General features: G+C 37.6%; 1 protein-coding gene across 2 annotated transcripts in view; it reads right to left on the bottom strand.

Moving 5' to 3' along the window:
• Positions 1 to 22,877, bottom strand: part of LOC112051631 (nephrin-like) — a 242,188-nt gene that overhangs the window by 110,899 nt on the left and 108,412 nt on the right. For both annotated transcript variants that reach the window (XM_024090349.2, XM_024090348.2), the window contains exon 3: positions 18,495 to 18,645. In XM_024090349.2, the coding sequence (XP_023946117.1) occupies positions 18,495 to 18,645 (151 nt within the window). The remainder of the gene's footprint in view (positions 1 to 18,494; positions 18,646 to 22,877) is intronic.

Here is a 22,877-nt window from a genome sequence, read left to right as displayed (position 1 = left end):
GCTGTCCATAGAACTTCTCGACCTCACTTAATAACTCGGGCTTGGAAGAAATTAGATTACCGTGTTCGGTCTTCAAACGCGTCAGCTGCCTCTGTCCAATAGACAGATCTCTGGCGAAAACTTTCGAGCCTCGATTATTTTCAATCGCATTTTTAATACGCTCGGTATTGAAATTTCGCAAGTCGCTGGTTTGCGACTTAGAGATCTGTCTACTGATTTGTCGGTATTTTGACGCATCTGCTGAAGACTGTAATCTCATTTCTTGCCTCTCTTCCATGAGTTTAAGTGTTTGGTCCGAGAACTTTTTGGTTCTTTTCGCACGGTGGGTCTTATAGAACTTAGACCCAACGGAATGGACAGTTTCCACGAACCTGTTGTTCAGATCGTCCACAGTTTCGCAATTTGCTAGGCAATCAAAGCGGTTCTGCAGTTCTAGTTGAAAGGACTCGGGGTTTTGAATATGGGCACGAGTAGGTCGGAGCGTAGACTTCACCAGTCGATACCGTTCCAGCTGAATGTTGATATTCAACGTGCCTCTAACCATTCGGTGATCGCTACCGGTTTTCACCCTATGGATCACAGAAACATCGTTGAATATTTGCCGTCTGGTAGACAAGATGAAGTCGATCTCGTTTTTCGTGGAACCATCGGGGCTCATCCAGGTCCATTTCCTGTGTGGTGGCTTCTTGAAGAAGGAGTTCATCATAAAGAGGCCCTCCTTCTCCATGAAGTCAGCCAACATTTGGCCCCTATCGTTCCGTTGCCCATATCCAAATCGTCCCACTTTCAACTCTGAACCGCTACGTTCGCCCAGCTTTGCGTTAAAATCCCCCATCACAACATTGTAATAAGAGTTTGAGGCATGTATGGCTTTAGAAATATCCTCATACAATACCTCTACCTCCTCGTCGGGATGTGTCGAGGTCGGTGCGTAAACCTGTATAACCTTCAACGAATACCGTTTGGTAATTCGGAGGACCAGGAACGCTACCCTGCTCGACACACTCTCGACTTTTACAACATTGTTCACGAGGGACTTGTGAACGATAAATCCGACACCACCCTGGGACTGTTGGTCGCCCTCCCGGTAGTAGAGCATGTTGCCGGATTCAAGGATTATCGAGCCCTCCCCCTCTCTTCGGACTTCAGACAATCCTATGATATCCCAGTGCAACTTGCTCATAACTTCTTCCAGCTCGATGACCTTTTCGTCGGACCTCAAAGTGCGTGCGTTGTATGTTGCCAGGTCTAGTCGTCGGGGTTGGCAGCGGAATCTCTGCCGGAGATTCTTAACACCCCTTGCCCCGCCGTTACCATAACCGCTGCCAGAGCCAGGAATAGCGGGGCTGCCGGGGACTAGGGGCTGTGTTTTGTTTTTGCCGTCCATACAAAGTTTTGCCCAGTACTGACCACGCTGGGCATGCGGGTTGGTCAGCGCAGTGCTAGATTACTCGCGCCGGTGTCGCTGCTGCCCGACACCGGCCTGAGGCATTTCGTAATCTAGCCTGTGGGAATGGATATACCGCCATTCGTCGGTCGCCAGAGCCTCGTCGGTCCATCTGCAGGGTGCACCACGAGCAGGTGAGGTTGGCAGTTGGGGAGACTGACTGGTACTAGCCTCCCCCTTACACCCCGGGTCATCTTTATACCATCTTTATACAAACCTGATTATACTCTTACGGACCTTTTATAAGCTTCCATACTCGAATCGTAATTGAGATCCGAAAATATTCGAGTGCCTGTTACATTGTGTTTTCAACAATCTAACCCTCCTCCAACGGTCAAGTTAAGTTAGGCTTATTAGCTAGAGCTATACTAAAACACTCATAAGTACTATATATGGTGAGCTTTTTAGGGGTCCGTAATCTACAAGAAACCCTTATAGTTTCGTCATGTCCGTCCGTCCGCGGCTTAACGCAGAGACTATTACTACGAGAAAGCTGTAAATTAACATGAATATGTAAAGGTGTGTGAACAAAGTTGTAAAAAAAAATCTTGAAAAATATTTTTTTTGGCTGCTTCATCTAAAGTGGGAATGAATATTTTTTTATTCGTTTATTTTAAAGTGTGGTATCGTTGGATAGGTCGTTTAAAGATATGAGGGGTCTTTGACCAACATTTTTCGATTTAGGGATCCGTTTGTATCAAACAATACAAATAACTACAACAAAAGACAGTGTTATCTATTATCTAGGTTACTTTAAAATAACTGTTTGGCTGTAAAATAAGTCTAAGTGAAAATTAATCCACTAATAATATATTAAGTAACTAACTGACCCCGCGTGGTTTCACCCGCGTGGTTCCCATTCCCGCAGGAATATGGGGATAATATATTGCCTTCCTCGATAAATGGGTTATCGAACTCTGAAAGAATTTTTTAAATCGGACCAGTAGTTTCTGAGATTAGCGCGTTCAATCAAACAAACAAACTCTTTAGCTTTATAATATTAGTATATATTCGAAAATGAAAACGGCGTAACATTTCGTCGTTTTTTATCGCATTTGTGTGGAAGGTATTCTCTTAAAAGTGATGAAAATCATCGTCCAAGGCGCTCGAGAGCTCCAAAATATCGTCCGATTTTAACGCAGCGCCATGAATCGTGATTCGTGTCCCATTGTTCCGACCCCTTACAAAGTAATAAAATAAATTACTCCGAGGACAGAATTGAGAATGATTGATAAATATGGCCATCCTAAAAGCTGGGGATTAATGTTTAATAATGTATTTTAGCCGCAATGTATTTCCAAAGGGACTGTCTTTGAGAGAAATACTGATTATGTTAGGGTACTTATCCGTAGCCCTTACACAGGAAGCGGAAAATTGGGTTAAAGTTAACTTTACTGAGGTAACTTTAGGACCAAGAGTCTGTGGTAGCCAGGCAAACCATATTTTATAAGGACTGAAAATTTGTCAGCCTCCTAGCAAAGGTAAGGCAGCAGGATTCAAGGGTTAAGCCCTTCGTATGTTTTTTTATTTTCCTAGACATAATATTATGTGAACCTATGTTCCCAGTCACTAGTTAACATAGCAACATTTCGAAAAGCAATATTCAGAATCAAATCAAAATCAAAATTAATTTCTTTCAAGTAGGCTTTGTTTACAAGCATTTTGAAATGTCAAATTTGAAAAAAAACATAAGTACTTTATAAAATAAATTAATAATTAAACGTCTTGTAAATTCACCGCACACGGCACAGCGCCAAGGAGGCCGTAATATCAAAAAATATAGTAAAAAATATCAAAAATTATAGTTTATACTTGGCGATTGGACGTGGACTCTTGTCTGCTACCTCCCAAAGCAACCACGGCCAAACTACAATTGGCGTGCACTTCATAGATGCTACAATGTATTGCCTACCCTGAAGACCCATTACGAACCTGTAAGTATTGGAGTGGAAAGTTCCCATTTTGAAATCATCATCATCATCATCATATCAGCTGATGGACGTCCACTGCAGGACAGAGGTCTTTTGTAGGAACTTCCAAACATCACGATACTAAGCCGCCTTGCAGGGATTCGCTGGATGCGAATCCCTGCAACTCGCTTGATGTCGTCAGTCCACTTGGTGGGGACTACGACATTTTGAAATAAATAAATTAAAATATTGGCCCAGTTAACAAGTAAATGCACGCCACTGAGGCTGACAGACTGTCAGCCTTCATAAGATAAAGTCAATCTGACTATTACAGGCTCTCGTTTACTGACAAGTATCAACGTTGCTGGATTTACTCGACTTTTAAGTAAGTGGTACCTGATTTGATTTGTGGTTGCAAAGCTAGAGACAGGAATTACGAAGGTAAATACGCAGGCTTGCCTTAATAGAACCTGCACTTGAATAAAGACTCCGTCCATGTTCAAGTATGCCACTGTAATGCCGCTTGCGTATATTTGAAACGGGTCAGATGATTTGATATAAAATTTTGTATAATGTTTTTTTTTTGAGGGTTTTCTTTTTGATTCTATCTATGTAGGGATTGAGGTATTGAAGTACTTTAAAACTGTATGAGATTACGTTACTAAGAGTAATTATATAAAATATAATTATATAAAATATAAAATATAATTATATAAAATATAAAATATAATTATATAAAATATAAAATATAATTATATAAAATATAAAATATAATTATATAAAATTACTAGCGGACGATCGCGACTTCGTTCGCGTGAAACTCGATGTAAACTTTCAACTACCTCTACCCTACGTTGAAATTTTTCTTTCTTTCTTTGCTGTAAACATCACGGAGCCAGAGACCTTTCCAACGAATGCAAAACCGTGGAAATCGGTTAGTGCGTTCTGGAGTTATAGCGTCAGGAAGAAAACCCCGACTTATTTTTATATAGTAGAGATAAGCTAGATATTCAATTCAGGTAATTAATGCAGGTTTTCTGCAAATTAAGTAAATTAAAGTAAACGATTAAAAATAGGTACTTTACCTACTTACAATAAAGTGAGTACTTGTAGTCAAGTTTAAACTCAGGCTGAACTCTCATATCTACTACTTACCTTTATTTTTACAGCCTTCTATATTTCTAATTTAAATGTACATTATACATTATTACGAAATTAAGAAAACATACAATGTATTTTTATATTTTATATCAAATAAAAATAATTTCACTTGAATTTTTATAGCACTGAATTTTTTTTTTTTTATATTCTTTACAAGTTAGCCCTTGACTACAATCTCACCTGATGGTAAGTGACAATGCAATCTAAGATGGAAGCGGGCTAACTTGGTAGGAGGAGGATGAAAGTCCACACCCCTTTCGGTTTCTACACGACATCGTACCGGAACACTAAATCGCTTGGCGGTACGTCTTTGTCGGTAGGGTGGTAACTAGCCACGGCCAAAGCCTCCCACCAGCCAAATTAAAAATTCACGTTAATAAAAAACTCACGTTATGAACAGCCGTAACAATATCCTGTATTCCGTTATTATTTTGAAAAAAGTAAACGTACTTGCAGTACTTTATGTGTGTACGTACAAAGAAAAAATAATAATATCAGTAAATATTGCCACTTCCAGGACGGTGAATGTGTTCATTTCAAACCAACAAGGGCTTGGTCGAGCACTTACGAAGTTTTACTTCTTGCCTATTATGTGGTAGTGACGTAACGGACTGCGTATAGAGGAAGAGACACTGGATTTTTTTCGGTGTCTTAGTCAGGAATCGTTATAGTATCGCCATGTCCCTCTGTCTGTCTGTCTGTAGTTTAGCTCAAAAACTATTAGTGTTAGGAAGCTGTACAACTGGGGAATCCTAAACTGCGCGTACATGTAGCCCCACATGGATTAGACCGGTTTTTCAATATTAAGTACTGAATCTATGTGACAGTACGGTAAGGCCATATGCTTGTTTGTCTTATTTTAAGCTATCGGCGTAACAGAGTGACATTTGTTTAATTCCATTTCTTTTGTTTAATTTATTATAATATTTATTTACAAAATTATTATGTTATCATTTATTTATGGGCTTATTTTTGTACACCTCTCTATTTATTATATATTTGTATAAAATTACGTTCCTGTCTCTTTTTAATATATGTTGATGTTTGTGTAGAGGCGCTCTGCGCGTCTTGATACCGTCCAAACGTCACCTTAATAGCTCCACGGAAGATCAGCGCGGTGTCCTCACGGATATACAGCAATATGCTGAGTGGAGACCCTTTTAGGATCACATCATGCTAGTTGCAATGTATTTTAATTATTCTTTTTTCTTTCTTTCCTTTATATGATGTGTATTCTGAATAAACTTTTCTTTCTTTCTATTTCGTAGGGCATACAAGGAATATCTCGTAAAACGCATTGCCTTGCGCCCATCAACCTCAGGCATTGGTATTATTGATGAGTCCGTAATGACACCAGAAACCATACCTTTAATACACAGTCTCTGGCACTCTACTACTAGTATTGAATTGAAAGATGACCAAGACCAAGTCTCTTTTATAAGAAACATTGCTACGCATGAACGGTTGATTAAGTTATGCTGATAAAGTTTTTACGGTAGGCTCCCAGACTAATACATGTAGGTTATATAAACAGGTAATGGGCTGTGCTCAAGAAATATCCTTTGAACATGTAATGGCTGTAATATAAACGGTCCAGGGAGAATGTTTTTTCAGCAGCGAGCGAAAACAAAAAATTACTTCGAGTGGCACAGTGCGTCGTTACCGTGAATATAACGAACTTAAAAAACGTATTCGCGGTTACATTTGACAGTACGGTGAGGCCATTTGCTTGTTTGTCTTATTTAAAGCTATCGGCGTAACAGACTGACATTTCGTAGGACATACAAGGAATATCTCGTAAAACGCATTGCCTTGCGCCCATCAACTCGCGGTTAGAGTGACACAGCGTGATCGAATCAGAAATGAGGAGATCCGCAGCAGAATCAAAGTCACCGTCATAGCTCAACGAGTTTCGAAGCTGAAGTGGCAATGGGCGAGACATAGTTCGAAGAACCGACGGGCGTTGGGGTCCCAAAGCGCTGGAATGGTGACTCCGCACTAGTAAGCGCGGTCACGTAGCCATGAATTATATCTGCCATGTTTGTTCATTACTTAGCCAACGCTGCTATGGATCAATAAGTCTTCGGTTCTATTTCTCGGCGAGGTTGTAATACTGGAGTTTTTACTTTTTTCAAGAAATAATCAGTAGCATTAATAAACAGGAACATTTTTGACGTTTACGAGTAGGTACATTTACGTGACATAAAATAATATTCAATTTTACACAAATTAAAATAATCATAATATTATTGTTCTCAATGAATTTATGGATTTATTTAAATTAGTTAGTAGTATTTTTTCAAATTACTACCATCCAGAAAAATCATTAAGCGAAATTTATCGCATCGTATAATATTGCAAGATATTTAATTAAATAATAATAGATAAATTATCATTAATATGTAACTTACGCACGACGTAACTTTTTCATAATAATCGGATACAAATTGTTTCAAAGAACTCAACACAACATATATTCATTTCTAGTTTATAAAACAAATTCTGCGAACGAACTAGATAATATAATGCAAATATAATTTTTGCATCAAGGAAATGTTTACCTATTATATTTCTTCTCAGTATTAGTGCATTGTTGCAAGAAATTCTCATAATATTTTCATTACAAGGCAAGCTACGATAATTGTATCTAGATATTTTATAGGAAAAAATATAAAGTTCAGTATCATGGTATTATCTTTCAGCTGTTATTGCTTTCGAAGAACTATCGGTTGGATGATAGGATGGATATTATCGGTTGATGGATATCGCAATAAAAAAAATATCCAATAACCAGCGGACACCCACGACTTCGTTTGCGTAACATTCAGCTTTCCACAAGCCTCACAGAAACCGTAGATTATTCCGAGATCCACGTAACTTTAATGTTGTTACTTAACCTCATCTATCTCCCAGTGAAAGTATATTTACTATCGATCAAGCTGACCCTATAGCCTGGGCAATTGGACAGACAGATAAAATTAAAAAAAAAAGTGTTTTAGTATCGTGTAAATTGAAAAAAACACACTTGAAAAAATACAGATAATCTTAAATTCCAGGCAGACGCATCATGATAAAAAAAAGCTGATAAAGGGGAATGCCCATCCCCGGCCTAGGACAACCCTAACCACCAAATGATTTGACGACCTCCGTGGCGCAGTGGTATGCGCGGTGGATTTACAAAACGGAGGTCCTGGGTTCGATCCCCGGCTGGGCAGATTGAGATTTTCTTAATTTGTCCAGGTCTGGCTGGTGGGAGGCTTCGGCCGTGGCTAGTTACCACCCTACCGGCAAAGACGTACCGCCAAGCGATTTAGCGTTCCGGTACGATGCCGTGTAGAAACCGAAAGGGGTGTGGATTTTCATCCTCCTCCTAACAAGTTAGCCCGCTTCCATCTTAGACTGCATCATCACTTACCATCAGGTGAGATTGTAGTCAAGGGCTAACTTGTAAAGAATAAAAAAAAAAAAAAAAAAGATTACTTTATCAAAAAAAGTTTGCTACAACGTTTTACGAGATTTTTAATTCATCTTTAACTTGTCCACAACGGGGACAAGCTAAGATCGTTGATCTGAGTTGTACTGAGTTTTACGATATTTTTTGAAGACTTATGATTTGTTCGTTTTCTTGTTTGTTAAGTTTGTTAGTAACAGAAAAAAATAATACGTCTTCAAATGTTACTTTGCCGTTTTGGTACACCGGCGAACATTTTGCCCTAGAAGAGTGACAAAAAAATGTATTTTTCTTTTAGAAACATATTTTTATTAAGCCAATTAATTAACCAGATCCTAATTTATACATCAGACTATCATCTCCATATACTTTTATACGGGAGTATATCCGGGCTCCCTGGGCGGACGTTGCATGGGCTGGTGGGCATTCCCCTTTGATTCACGCGTGATTATGTCTAGAATCTAGATATTTTGCCCGCGTTAAGCAAAAAGTAGACATGTTAATAATATTAATAAACTTCCACAACTTAAATAAAATTACACCCAACTCAGACAAAAAGCATTATCACTTAATCTTTATAGTTATGTTTTACAACTCTCATCTGAGTACTTTACTCATTCCCTTTGTAAAATCTAGCATGATAAAATGCAATGAGATCAATTTACTGTCTAGACGAATTTAAATCGCCCACCGTGAAGCATACCTCAAACCCAAAACTGAGGATTGCTAAGTTCAACACACTTTATCTGATTTCGTTATCGAAACTATTTGTGAAATATGATATTACGAGTAACTCTCTCGCTATATTTGCATAATTATCCTAACATATTTTTTATAAAATAAATATACTCCACTCAACTAAGTAAAAGTCAAAATTAGAAAATTATTTAAAGAGTAAAAAGAAGAAAATTTAAAAGAAATACACAAGAATAATTATTACAAACAAAAGAAATCTATTACAAAAATACATATGAGCATGCAAAGGCGGTCTTATTGCAATATTTTACATGTAACTCCTGACATTATGAACTAAAAAAGTAAGCTGTGTTGTTCTCTGTTTGGTGGTGATAAATGTATAATAAAATCTTCTTTTATTATACAATTAATTAGAAAAAGTTCATCAACTTAAAGCTTGTTCAAAGTCTGATACGTAATAGTTGGTCGTTAAAAACAAAAACAGTAAAACCATTATTTTGTACAATCAATAAAATAAAAACGTAACATTTACTTTTAAGTTCTAATTAGAGCTGCAATCCGGACTTGTGTTTCAAACTAAAAAAATCAAAGAAAAAGCTTCACGCGACAGCCCTATCTAAAGCATGTTATGGAGTACATAAGCAAACTTTTCCGGGCGAAGCTCGCAGTCGTTTTGCTGACTTGTAATTATTTAGCTTTACATTGCTCGCCACCAAAAGACAAACTTTATCTAGAGGCAAAATAAAGAGTCAATGCATCGTAATCACAGTTTTTGCACTCAACTAAAATGAGTTTCGGAGTTATTTCCAAAGCGAGGCGACGCGACATTTGAAATTTGTACGGACGATGCAAACAAATTGGGTTCCATTTCACGAAACATTTCGTTGGAAAACCCCGTGATGTTTTAACAAGTTATTGCCGTGACTCGGTAATGTCGCGTAGCATGAAGCTAGCTTCTGGCGTTAATGTAAACATACTATTTTGTTTTATTTAGACGTCGGAAAATTAGATTGCATGTCTGATTTTTAAGATTTAACCGTATTATAATAAAAAATACTTTGCATATACGAGTAGGTATAAACATGGAACAAGCATTAGTGATGTGCTATTGATTTTATAAAATGCTTTTTTATGTAGGTAACTCTATTAAGAAATGAGTTTCTATGAATAGGTACGTATACTTAGTACTTACCTATGTTTTGAATTGGATGGATGGACGGATCAGTACACAATTATGGCTTTTTGGATTAATACGCAAAATTTTATATTTCATACTAGACTGGCTAGTGGGAGGCTTCGGCCGTGGTTAGGTTGGTAGTTATCACCCTACCAACAAAGACGTACCGCCAAGCGATTTAGCGTTCCGGTACGTACGACGTCGTGTAGAAACTGAGAGTGATGTAGATTTTTATCCTCCATCAACAATCAAACTATCAGGTGAGATTGTAGTCAAGGGCTTGTAAATAATAAAAATCTTGTTAATTGTAAAAAACATCCGACAATAAAATTTCAACTAATTTACACAAAATCTTGACAAATTATACACCTACACTACTATTACTCACTATCTTTTCATGAAAATGATACAAAAGCCCGTTCAGTATTTTCTAAACAGACATACATACTTTGTGGTATAATATGTATTGATTGTAGGAAGCTGACATAAGAATTCAGCTTGGTAGGACAGCATTTGGGAAATTGCGTCGGGTCTTCAAATCGTCAATACCCCAAAGCCCGAAGACAAAAGTCTTTAATGAGTGTGTCTTGCCTGTGATGACGTATGGAGCGGAAACGTGAACACTGACGATTGGCCTTATCCACAAATTTAAAGTCGCTCAACGACCTATGGAGAGGGCTATGTTAGGAGTCTCTCTGAAGGATAAAATCCGGATCGAGGAAATCCGTAGGAAAACGAAAATAATTGATGTAGCGCAAAGGATTAGCAAACTGAAGTGGCAGTGGGCGGGCCATATCTGGCGTAGAACAGATGGCCGCTGGGGCAGACGTGTTCTGGAGTGGAGACCGCGTACCAGCAAACGCATTGTAGGATGCCCTTCAGCTAGATGGTCCGACCACATCAAGAGCGTAGTGGGAAGTGGCTGGATGAGGAAGGCGGAGGATCGTGTGTGGTGGCTCGCTCTCGGAAAGCAGTGAACGAATACAGGCTGTTGATTGATGTATTGATAATTGGTTTTGAATAGATATTTTTATTACAATCTAACGAGAAATGTGTTGCAGTATTTATACACTTGCAGTTTCATAACAGGAAGTGTAATATGAAAACGGAGTGTGAAGTACAAGGCTAGTATATAAATAGTAATGGCGGTAGCGTGTAATGTAATGACACCGCAGTAATACTTTTATGCTTTGTTATAAAATATTTTATGAATCATATTTAAAATGGCTCCCCGTGCCAGGCGTGGCGATATGGCCTGTGAATTTATGCCTCATTTTAAATAGTATGTGTTTATTGCTCTCAGAGGGTCAGATAGAGTTGTTGTCAAAGTAACAGTTTACTGGAATCTATAGAAAGATCACCAAAAAAAATTTAAAAAAGGCCTCCTGACGTTACAAAATTTAAAATTTATTTGTTCCTAGACTTAGTTTACAAGCACTTTTGAAACGTCAAGTTTGACTATTTGTAAAGACTTTACCACCGACCGGGTTCGGAAGGCAGGTTCTGCTGAGAAGAGCCAGCAAGAAACTCAACAGTTGCTCTTTTTAAAGAAATCATACAATATTACAATTATTTACGATTGTTAACATCATTAAAATTTCTTTTACTTTTATTTCCTGTGTGGCGGCTTTCAAGCATTATACAGAAGAGTATATTGAGCTCAGACTTGGCATAGAGTTTCAATGGAGATTGGGCCTTGGGTGACAACTACCATCAAATGTTTATGGTAATATTAACTGTAACCGGGGTGAGTTTTAGAATTCAAGGAAAGCGCAATTTTCTCCAGCACAGTTTTTACGATTAACGAAAATAGAGTCACGGAATATCGGTGATATATAGATCAACCGACGCAAAAAGGAAGATTAGTATATTTAAATTTAAAACTCGGTAAGAATATTATATTATTTACCTGTACAGTCCAAAGGTGACATTACGTAAGGCCTACGTAACCTACGTTTGCGACTGGAATAATCCAAGTAAATCCCGTCATGTAAGGCTTAAGACGACTACGGGGTTATATATCTCACAATTAACAGGCAAGGATTGAGATGAATGCTTTCTTCGTGACAATAATTTTAGTCGTAGCATAAGATTTGATTACTGAATAAAGGAAGTAGGTATCTAATATATTTATTTGCATATTTTTACTCAAAAACATATTTATTTTTTCCATGAATCTTGCAACTAGTCAAATATATTATGACAGATTATGAGCAGATGGATTTGTTCGTTAGACATCATCATATCAGCCGATAGAAGTCCACTGCAGGATTTTTGTAGGGACTTCCAAACATCACGAGCCTGAGCCACCTGCATCCAGCGAATTCGACTCGCTTGATGTTGTCAGTCCATCTGGTGGGGGTCCACTAACACTGCGTTTTCTAGTGCGGGTTTGCCATTCTAGCATATTGGAACCCCAACGACCGTCGCCTATTCGAAATAAGTGTTACGCCCATTGCCATTTAAGCTTCGCGACTCGTTGAGCTATGTCGGTGACTCTGGTTACGTTAGAGATAAACACTATTATCTGCTATAGGTATTATTTTTAAGCAATTTTGTTCTACTATGAGTATTTTTGATTTGTATATATCTAATATATGAGTTAAGTCGTTGTATTTTCTCAAATGCCGTAATGGAAAAGTAAGAAAACGAATCTGGTTGACGAATCTGATTAGATGGATTTTTTGCGGATAATTACGACATAAATAAACTAGTCTATTTAAAATGGACTTCCAGAAAGTAACGTTTGCTTCTACTCTATACAATAAGTTTTTGCTATTTATGTATACTGTATTTACCTTTACAAATATAATTTTGATAAAATAACTTTCTTTATGTAACTGAAGCATCTTACTTGGCTGGATAATATTACTGTAGCAGTTTAGACGATATGGTAGAGCATACGTAAAATTGTAACAAACTAGTAATTATTGCCAAAGCAAAAACCCTTTCTATAAATTTTTCATAGTCGGGTAAAAAAATCTCAACAATATTGTATTTGTAGATTTTCAGGGCTTATTTTAAATGAAGGTTACATTTAAAGTAATCCTTGAAAATTCCGGTCCCTAAGCCTCACTGAAGGCTTGAGATCATTAGTCTTACAATTAACAGATTCGAGTGGCATTCCTTCGTGATTTCAACTAAGTTAGCCCTAAGACTGAGATTTAAGAAGAATGGTTTTCTTGTCTTCACAATTGTTTTGGTTACAACTCCAAATTCCAGGACAAGATTCGCTGTGAAAAATAATAACAAAATATTTATTAGTCAAAATTTAAAGTTTTTGAATACATTGCAGATTCAAATATTTTAACTTGCTTCAGGCAGATATACGGCAGTTACACAAAATCTTGAGATTTTAGCTAAATTACTTATTTGTGTATTAATTATGTTCTGTGGTTTATATTATTGTCCTGTTTGAAACAAAAGTTTCTTTGAATATATTAAGAGCCCTTAACTAGAAATAATTAGGTGCAAAATCTGTACACTATATATTATACATATAATATACACTATACATATATTATGTATTTGAAATTCTACTCGCGTAGGCTGAAGGCTAAATCCACTCGTAATATTTTATACACCGTTTTAACATAGTAACACTACTCCTAAGTTCATCCCTAAAATATAAAGTAGGTACACTGTATGAAAACCAACGCAAAAACTTACCTACTACAGTGGAAAAAGTGGCGCTTATTAGCAATTTTTATGCAAGCAATGTTCGTGGGGAAAGTGAACAGAAATAATATATCACTTGTGTACAAAGCTTATAGCGGGAAATTTTATGCTACGTGAGTTTTGGACAACGGAATATAAAAGGGTCGACCCTTTTGTCGAGGTTCATAATATTGGGCGTATCTTTTTTCTTGTTTTCGTTATCTGTCAGTGAGAACACATGTAGCTTTCATCGCTTTGGGAGCTCCCGTTTCCTGTAACATACGGATAAAGTTGCATGGATATATCGTGTACTGTGGATAATGGAGATCGATTTTTGATGGAAAGTCTCCAACGAAAAGACAGAAATTCTTTATTTTATCGTAGCTGAAAAATTCACCAGTTATCCATACTCTAAAATTGCCTACCGCACCACTCACAACCTTCAGGCCTCTCAGACTGATTAATCAGTCCGAGTGTATAATGTATAAGCCGAGGTCCGAGTCTCAGAGGAGACGCCCTAAGAGAGTCGTTCGGCCCATTTATTTTTCTGCTTCTGCCTGCGGACCCCACCAGGCAATGCTACTGCGCTCGCCCCCCCCCCCCCCCCCCCCTGATGACGCCGCTGAGGTCCTATTAAGGAGCCACATAAACAATCAGAAAAAGAATAAAAAAACTATTTTTTTATTAAATAACGTTGTCTTGTATCTTGTAACGCTATATTTATCAGAGTTTAAATCACTCAGAATCAAATTCAAGAGGTCTAGACTTTGTTTACTTGCTTATTTTTATTTAGGGGCAATTAATAGTTTTTATATTATATAAAGTGTAAAGGTATTATTATGTTATTTTTTTTTAAACAAACTAATAATTAAACAAACTAATAATTAAAAGCTTTAAGGGATTAAACTTTCAAATGTAAATAGGTATACCCTTCAATATGAAAATTGTTCTTTGAGTGTGTTTTCAATTTAAAAAGTCCTTGTTTAAGAGAACTATTACAGCTTCAAATGTATTTAACTACTACCTAGGTAATAAACATAATAATAATAGAAAGATCCTTGAAAATTATAAGGTGTCTATATAAAGCCGAACCCTCTACATTAATGTCAACCCAGATATTTTTATTTAACAATATATACAAGGAGTGTCTCGGTAAACTTTGTTCGAGATACACAAAAAAGTGCGATATTTTTTTCTCTCCCGCGGCTTACGGAGCTTTAGGAAGCTATTTATAACGCCATTGTCTTCTACAGACGGTACCACTTAACGTTTCAAGAACACTACCTATTCAATATTAGAACATAAAACTTTTAAGTCGAGAAAACGCTTAGTTCTTTTTTCAGAAAATCTTTAATGAATACTGTACATCCACAGGTCAACCTTATCATCATTAACATCATTAACAGCCTATTTTAACGCCCCACTACAGGGTTAGGCTTTCCTTATTATAGGGGGGATCTGGAGCTTAGACCCACTACGCTGTTCCCATGCGGGTTGGAAGGCTAAGGATGATAATGTTAAGTACTTTGACGACCACAATCAGGTGCTAATAATTATATTCAGTGTTTACACAGATCCATCCAAAATTCGAATCCAGCAGTCAGTGTTTCAAGCCACGTACGCTAACAACCGTCCAACGGAGCAGTCAACCAATTTTTAAATTATAAAATTAAATGTAAATCGTATCATTATCATTGATTATGATCAGTAGATATCAGTCGTCGCCCAGATCATTAATTATTATTCGAAATAGGTACATATTAAAATTAACGTGGCTTGTCCTCAAGTTTGGTTCGCAAACGAGAATGGACGACATATTTATACACCTGACGAATCTCGAAAATTTAAACGATTTTGAAGTTATTTTATACCAATATTATAAAGAAGTAAAGCTTGTGGTGATGTAGGGGGTAATCTCTAGATCTACCGAACCGATTTTGAAAACTCTTTTAAGATCTTTGTGAGTGTAATAGACTATTTTTTACTCCCGTATTTTCACAGGAGTGGGAACTACGCATGTGAAACCGGGGCGTCATCTATTAATAGATAAGCTGCGAAGCTCACGAATGCCTTTACACACACAGTTCACGGCGTTCTCGGCACGAACTCTGTGAGTGTAGAGAGCGTATTAGAGATTTTAATTGAAATGCATAGTCATCGTACAAGCACTTCAACGCTTGGATATACCTGTAATCAATTCGGCATCTCTGCAATGACCTTAGTACAGCCCAGGTTTCCACCGAATTGAAGTCTTTCTCATAGTCCACAAACGCTAAGCATAGTGGCTGGTTATACTCGTGAGTCTTCTGTATAACCTGCCGCAGCGTATGTATGTGGTCTATGGTACTAAAGCCTTTTCGGAAACCGGCTTGTTCGGGAGGCTGGAAGTCGTCGAACCTATTAGCGAGACGATTTGTAATGACTTTCGAGAACAATTTTTAAATCAAAACAGTCTAACTATTATGAGAAAATTGATGACACCTATCATTAGAGAGAGCAATCCAGTGCTGTCAAAACTGATACCCGTAATCTCGGGTTTTTTTCCGTATGAGGAAAACTTCCGCTGTGTTTTACGCATGCAAGTAGAAGCGTTACGCTATAATTACAACGAACATAGCATCAAGAAACGTGTCAAAGGAACACCAACAAAGAACCTCTTTTACACATGACCTAGATTAAATAACATGGGTCCGTAACAAAGACATTATAAACATAAATAATAGAAGGGCTTTTGAAAACAGTTCGATGTAATAATTTATTTATAACAGGTCCTTAATAATGTATTCCTAACCCTACTAATACTATATTTTGCTAATCTATTTTCTTTTTCTATATTCCTAAGAGTATATCCGTATTATGTTATGACGCAACATCATTATTTTAGTAGTAAAGCCATAGACAATTAAAATATTTTCAAAATATAATTATTAGTTAGGATTTATTTTATTATAATAACCTATGATGCAGGTTTCATAACCCTTGATAATACGACATTGTCGTTAAAACGAAAAATTACTAAATGGCCACATTTTCAAGGTATGGTTTTTTTCGTTTGTCCTATTTGCTTTCTAAAGTGAGGATAAATCTCTAGTACCTTTCAACCCTGTTCCGTCATGCATATTACGGGATTGTGTTTTAGATCAACAATAATCAGAGACTACGTGCAGTGTGGGATCTGGAACAGTCGCCGAGTTAAGCTTACAACGATGTTAGACTGACTTTGACAGACGTTGTACCGAGGCGCAATTTAACTTAATAGTTTACGACGTAAACGAATGTAATAATTTAACTGTGTTCATTTGTTTGTTTGTTAGCCTTGCTTTGGCATCGCAGAGGTAATATGATTAGATTGGAATGTGATTTTTTAACATGAATTCCAGGTAGATCGTTTTGGGTATGTCTTAGTTTATCTTATCTGCATCTGTGAGGTTTGGTAGTGCATTACCTTTTAACCCTGTACCGTCGTGCATGTTGCGGTTGTGTTTTAGATCAACAATAATCAGACTCTGTGAGTGCAGTGCGGCATGTGGAACACAGATTGAGTTAAGCTTACAACCATGTTAGACTGACTTTGACAGACGTTTACAAACCGAGGTGGAGTTGCTCGATATTTTAACCCGCAAAAGGGATGTGTGATAAATTTACCGTGTGAAATTATGTCTGTTTTTGACACAGGATTTTATCCCAAACATCAAATTATTGTAATGTTTTTTTTTATAATTCTAGGAATTTTATATGAAAGTTACATAGTCCTCATAAATGCTTACTGTCAAACATGATTTTAGTTAGTGACTTGAGAAATTGGTGACAGCGACCGCCTCTATGAGACCTCGTTAAAATATTTCACAGGCTAGATATTAAAAACTAAAAAAAACTCATAACTGCTTTTAGTATTACCAGTAAGTATAGTCACATAGAGGCTAAACTATCATTATAATAGTTATCAGTTCACTTTTTTTTTTTTTTATTCTTTACAAGTTAGCCCTTGACTACAATCTCACCTGATGGTAAGTGATGATGTAGTCTTAGATGGAAGCGGGCTAACTTGTTAGGAGGAGGATGAAAATCCACACCCCTTTCGGTTTCTACACGGCATCATACCGGAACGCTAAATCGCTTGGCGGTATGTCTTTGCCGGTAGGGTGGTAACTAGCCACGGCCGAAGCCTCCCACCAGCCAGACCTAGACCAATTAAGAAAATCTCAATCTGCCCAGCCGGGGATTGAACCCAGGACCTCCGTTTTGTAAATCCACCGCGCATACCACTGCGCCACGGAGGCCGTCAAAATTAGTTTTATTAGAAATTATCAGTTCACTGCCGGATAAACCTGTATAGACTTCCAAATACCACGGTCTCTAACCACTATGACAATATGACCAATAAAAAACCCATTTTCACTAAACCCTAAGTTCTTCTGTTTGTTTATGAAGCTATTTTTTACATTTGATTAGCACTGAAATTCGGAAACTAGTGTATAATACATACAGTTAATTTTGTGACAATGTCTATAAGGACTTGCTTGTCACTGATTGTAGTCAAGTACATTCACCATAAAAATACTGTTTGATAGCACTCATCATCATCATTATCAGCTGATGACGTCACTGCTGGACATAGGCCTCTTGCATGGACTTCCAAACAAAACAGTCTCGAGCCGCCAGCATTGAGCGGCTCCCTGCAACCCGCTTGTTGTCTTCAGTCCACCTAGTGGGGGTCGACCAACACTTCGCTTTCCGGGCGAGATCGCCATTCTAGCACCTTGGGACCCCAACGTCCATCGGCTCTTCGAACTATGTGGCCTGCCCATTGCCACTTCAACTTCTCGACTCGCTAAGCTACGTCAGTGTGGTTCGTCTGCGGATCTCCTCATTTCTGATCCAATCACGCAGAGAAATCCGAAACATAGCTCGCTCCATCATCTGCTGAGTAATCTTGAGCCTTCTAATAAGGCCCATAGTTAGTTGATAGCACTAAAACGTTGTTAATCAACATACCTGTACACTGGGTTGTCGTCCCTGTACCACACGACGAGCAACAGGCTGTCATTGCGCTGTGGTGGGCGCGAGTCACAGGACAGGTCCGCCTCGCCGCCCACGACGGACGACACGCGCGTCACTGTCCCCGTGACTGACGATAACGGACTGCCTGTAGGGACAAAGTCAGCATTTATTTTGACTTCTACTATAAAACGAAATACATTAAGTCAAGGAGAGGTACGCGTGATAGACGAGGTCCAACTTGTCGCCCACGACGGACGACACGCGCGTCACTGTCCACGTGACTGACGATAACGGACTGCCTGTGGGAACAAAGTCAGCATACATAGCATAATACATAAAGTAAAGGCGGCACGCATGGTAAGTAGACGAGGTCTGGATTGCCGCCCATAACGGACGATATTTGCCTCATTGTCCCCACGACTGATGATAACGATTTGATTGTGAGAATCAGTAGTTAATTTGATTTCTACTAATTATTCATCATCATTATTGTCAACCCATATTCGGCTCACTGCTAAGCTCGAGTCGCCTCTCAGAATGAGAAGGGTTAGGCCATTAGTCCACCACGCTGGCCCAATGCGGATTGGCAGACTTCACACACGCAGAGTATTAAGAAAATTCTTCGGTGTGCAGGCTTCCTCACGATGTTTTTCCTTCACCGTTTGAGACACGTGATATTTAATTTCTTAAAATGCACACAACTGAATAGTTGGAGGTGCATGCCCCCGGCCCCGGACCGGAATCAAACCCACACCCTCTGAAATTCTTAGAGCTAATTCTCTCGAGCTTAGAGCGAATCAAATTTACCAATACTGGTTGACGGGCATAGAGATATTGTGAGCACTAGATTATTAAGAAATATGTAATGGTAAGCAAATTTCGACTACCTACAACTCAAACCTATTTTACACAGCCAAAGCAAAATTCGTAATAATCCAATAATATTATGTTTATTACATACCTAAAGTACCGGTGATAATATCAAACGAGGAAAAGGAAAATTTTCATATAAAATTTTCTACCCCGTTGTATTCATACGGCAATTATCACACATTGTTTCCATTACCGTGAAATCGATTCAATTTTGCTCAACGACCTAAAAACGGTCACACACTTGTTATATTAATTGGAAGCAGGAATTCGTTTGCGTAAAATTAAAAATGTTCAGTTTCGGGTACAGAGGAATGAAAAAAAAAAAAGAAAAAAATACTTTCGATGACATCCAACTTCATCCAAGTGTAAATTAGAAACGCCGGGCGCATTGGAGCTTTCACATTAATGAAATTATGGTTGAAATACAATATTTTAAATCCGCGCTGAAACCGGGGTCCGATAAATGTAAACTTTTCGAAATACAATGCACCATTGTTTAGCCCCGCTCTGTCCCATATTCCATTCATGGCTTAAGACGAAGAGGTTCAAATATCTAAAATAATATAAAGGAGCATTTTCGTAATATTTCCTTCAAATTTTGTATTAAGTAAGGTTTTATTTGGTTCTTATATATTAAGTTAAGTGTATGTACTTACATTTCTTAAAAAAAAAAATGCTAAATTAGATTTAAAAAAGTTTTATGTCCTAGGTTTCATTTTATATTTTATTTTGAGATCTAGCCTAGTAATTCAACTTTTAGTTGATTGAATGACAAATTGCAATTACAATTTTCTAAATTATTCTAAAGAGTATTAGTTAAATAGTCATTTTAGACGCTCTTTTTATGTCCCATTATTTTCTTCAATTAAAAAAACAAAAGTAGGCAGATGCAACCATAACTGATCTAGTTTGAAGTTTGGACTTTAAGTTAATACCTGTCTTACCTACAACTTAGTCTACTAAATTGTTAAGGCTTAAAATTTCCAAACAACCAACCAACAACCTAATTTATAACATTATATTACAGCGTACCGTATCTCAGGAAAAAGGTAAAGACTGATCTTTATTTTGCGGGAAAATCTTACGTGATTAACTAGCCGAAGATAGGTTGGTAAGCACGATGATTGGAAATAGATTACCTATCAACATGCACTGTAACTCGGATAACGGTTCTATCATCTAGAGTTTCTAGATAGTGTAGATTTTAGATTACAAACCTTGTCCCGTGAGAATTCTTGATTTGAAGTAGGCTGGTAACGATACAGTTGGGTTAATTATTCATGGAAGCTTGATCTAGTAGTATTACGTTCCTTGGTCGTGACCTCAAACTTCTCATTTATTTGTGTGAAGATGTAGAAATTTTTGGGAATTCTTAGATACACCTTTTCCAGTCCAATAACTACTTATTTGATTCACTATTGAGCACGGGTTAGGGTAATAAAAATAACTTTTCCAAAAATAGATTGTCGGAAATAGCTGTCAAAAGAAGTAGTTTACGTCAGATAGGTATGTAATTCAATTATTCAAATTTGAAGGAATAAAGTAGTTTTAGATAAGTCGATATAATTAAAAGTAGTTACAACCAGCTGAAACATATTTCTTGTCTTAGCCCAGTGGATATGACCTCTGCCTCCGATTTCGGTGGGGGTGGGTTCGAATCAATCCGGTCCGGGGCATGCACCTCCAGCTTTTCAGTTGTGTACATTTTAAGAAATTAAATATCACGTGTCCCAAACGGTGAAGGAAAAACATCGTGAGGAAACCTGCATACAGGAGATTTTTCTTAATTCTCTGCGTGTGTGAAGTCTGGCAATCCGCATTGGGCCAAAGTGGTGGGCCTAACTCTCATTCCGAGAGGAGACTCGAGCTTAGCAGTGAGCTGAATACGGGTTCATAAAAATATTTCTAGTGATCGGAAAAATTATCTCCGTCTGGCCGCCAAACTCCAGTTTGAAGAGGGCACCTAATGATGATGATAAGTCGAGTTTTTTTTTTAATAAAACATACGAAAAAAGAACCGGTTGCCCAGATATTGAATATTTATGTGAGTCTATTTAAGTCACAAAGTAATCTAACAGCTAACATGAGCTAAAAATTGGATAAGACACACAGATACTAAAAAGAAAATATCAAATCCTTTGTTTGCTGATACAGTTTACAAGGAAAATAATATTTATAATTAGCTATACTATAGTTAGATACTCCAAGCATGTAATGGCGCTAAGCCGGCTGCCTGCCCTCATACGTAGAGATTATGTGGCGGTGCGAGTGTAATCCATATCTACTGCAGACCCCGTGTCAACACTTTTTATAAACAATGCTTCCACGACGAGCACGAACACTAAGCGGCTTGGGGGTTTTATTGTTCGACTTTTTTTGTTCGAGTCTAGCTGATACCAGAGAGTTTGTCAGCGTTGAATTTAAATTTTCACGTTGAATATAACTCTTTCTAGCGTCTAAAATCGTCGAAGTGCTGCCAAATGGAATATAGATTACTGTGATTTTAATAAAGCATGCGTAATTAGTTAAGAGGAAAAATATCTTTTTGACTTCTGCCCATTTGGACAGGTCATGCATTTCTTTTAGCTCATAGTAAGATATTTGAATGATAATTTTTTTAAAGTAAACCAATTCGACTAGGAAGTCGCGACGTGAAAGATTAACAAACATTCATACCATCATATTTATCAGTTTTTACTAAAAACTGATGAATATGATACTATCCTACAAATCCATGTTATTTGCGCGATTTGCTAAAAAGTTTTTAGCAAATCGCGCAAATGAAAAACATGGATTTGTCCATTAACATTATTTATGTACTTTTTATATTTCAACTAAATTGCTTCAGTAGTTGCAGCGTTATAGAGTCAAACAAACTTATATACAAACTTTCGCGTTTATAATATTAGTAGGAAGTAGGATAATAAGAACCGTGATAGCCCAGTGATCTCTGCCTCCGATTCCGGAGGATGTGGGTTCGAAGCCGGTCTGGGGCATGCACCTCCAACTTTTCAGTTGTGTCCATTTTAAGAAATCCGTGTCTCAAACTGTGAAGTAAAACCTCGTGAGGAATCCTGCATACCTGCGAATTTTCTTAATTCTCTGCGTTTGTGAAGTCTCCAAATCCGCAATGGGCCAGCGTGGTGGACTATTTGATCTAACTCAGCAGTGAGCTGAACAGGGCCGGACCGTCCATACGGCGAAAGGAGCGGTCGCTCCAGGCGCCAAATCCTAGGGGGCGCCGAAATGGTAAAGACAAGATCGAAAAGAAATTTATGTGATGAATTTACGTGCGCGAAAGGCGCCATAATTGGATCTCGCTCCATTCTAAAATTTACCTCGGTCCGGCGCTGGAGCTGAATATGGGTTATAATAATGATGATGATGAAAATAAACTGGAAGGATATTAATTATGTAGTCTATGTTTGGGTGGTTTGCCAAGTCTATTGTAAATTTGTGGTAATATTAATTTAAGTCATAAACGTAAAAATTTACGCTAAGCGC

This window comes from Bicyclus anynana, chromosome 6 (assembly GCF_947172395.1).
Source record: "Bicyclus anynana chromosome 6, ilBicAnyn1.1, whole genome shotgun sequence".
NCBI lineage: Eukaryota > Metazoa > Arthropoda > Insecta > Lepidoptera > Nymphalidae > Bicyclus > Bicyclus anynana.
The sequence above is the reverse complement of the archived record's forward strand: the minus strand, read 5'-3'. Positions and strand labels throughout refer to the sequence as shown.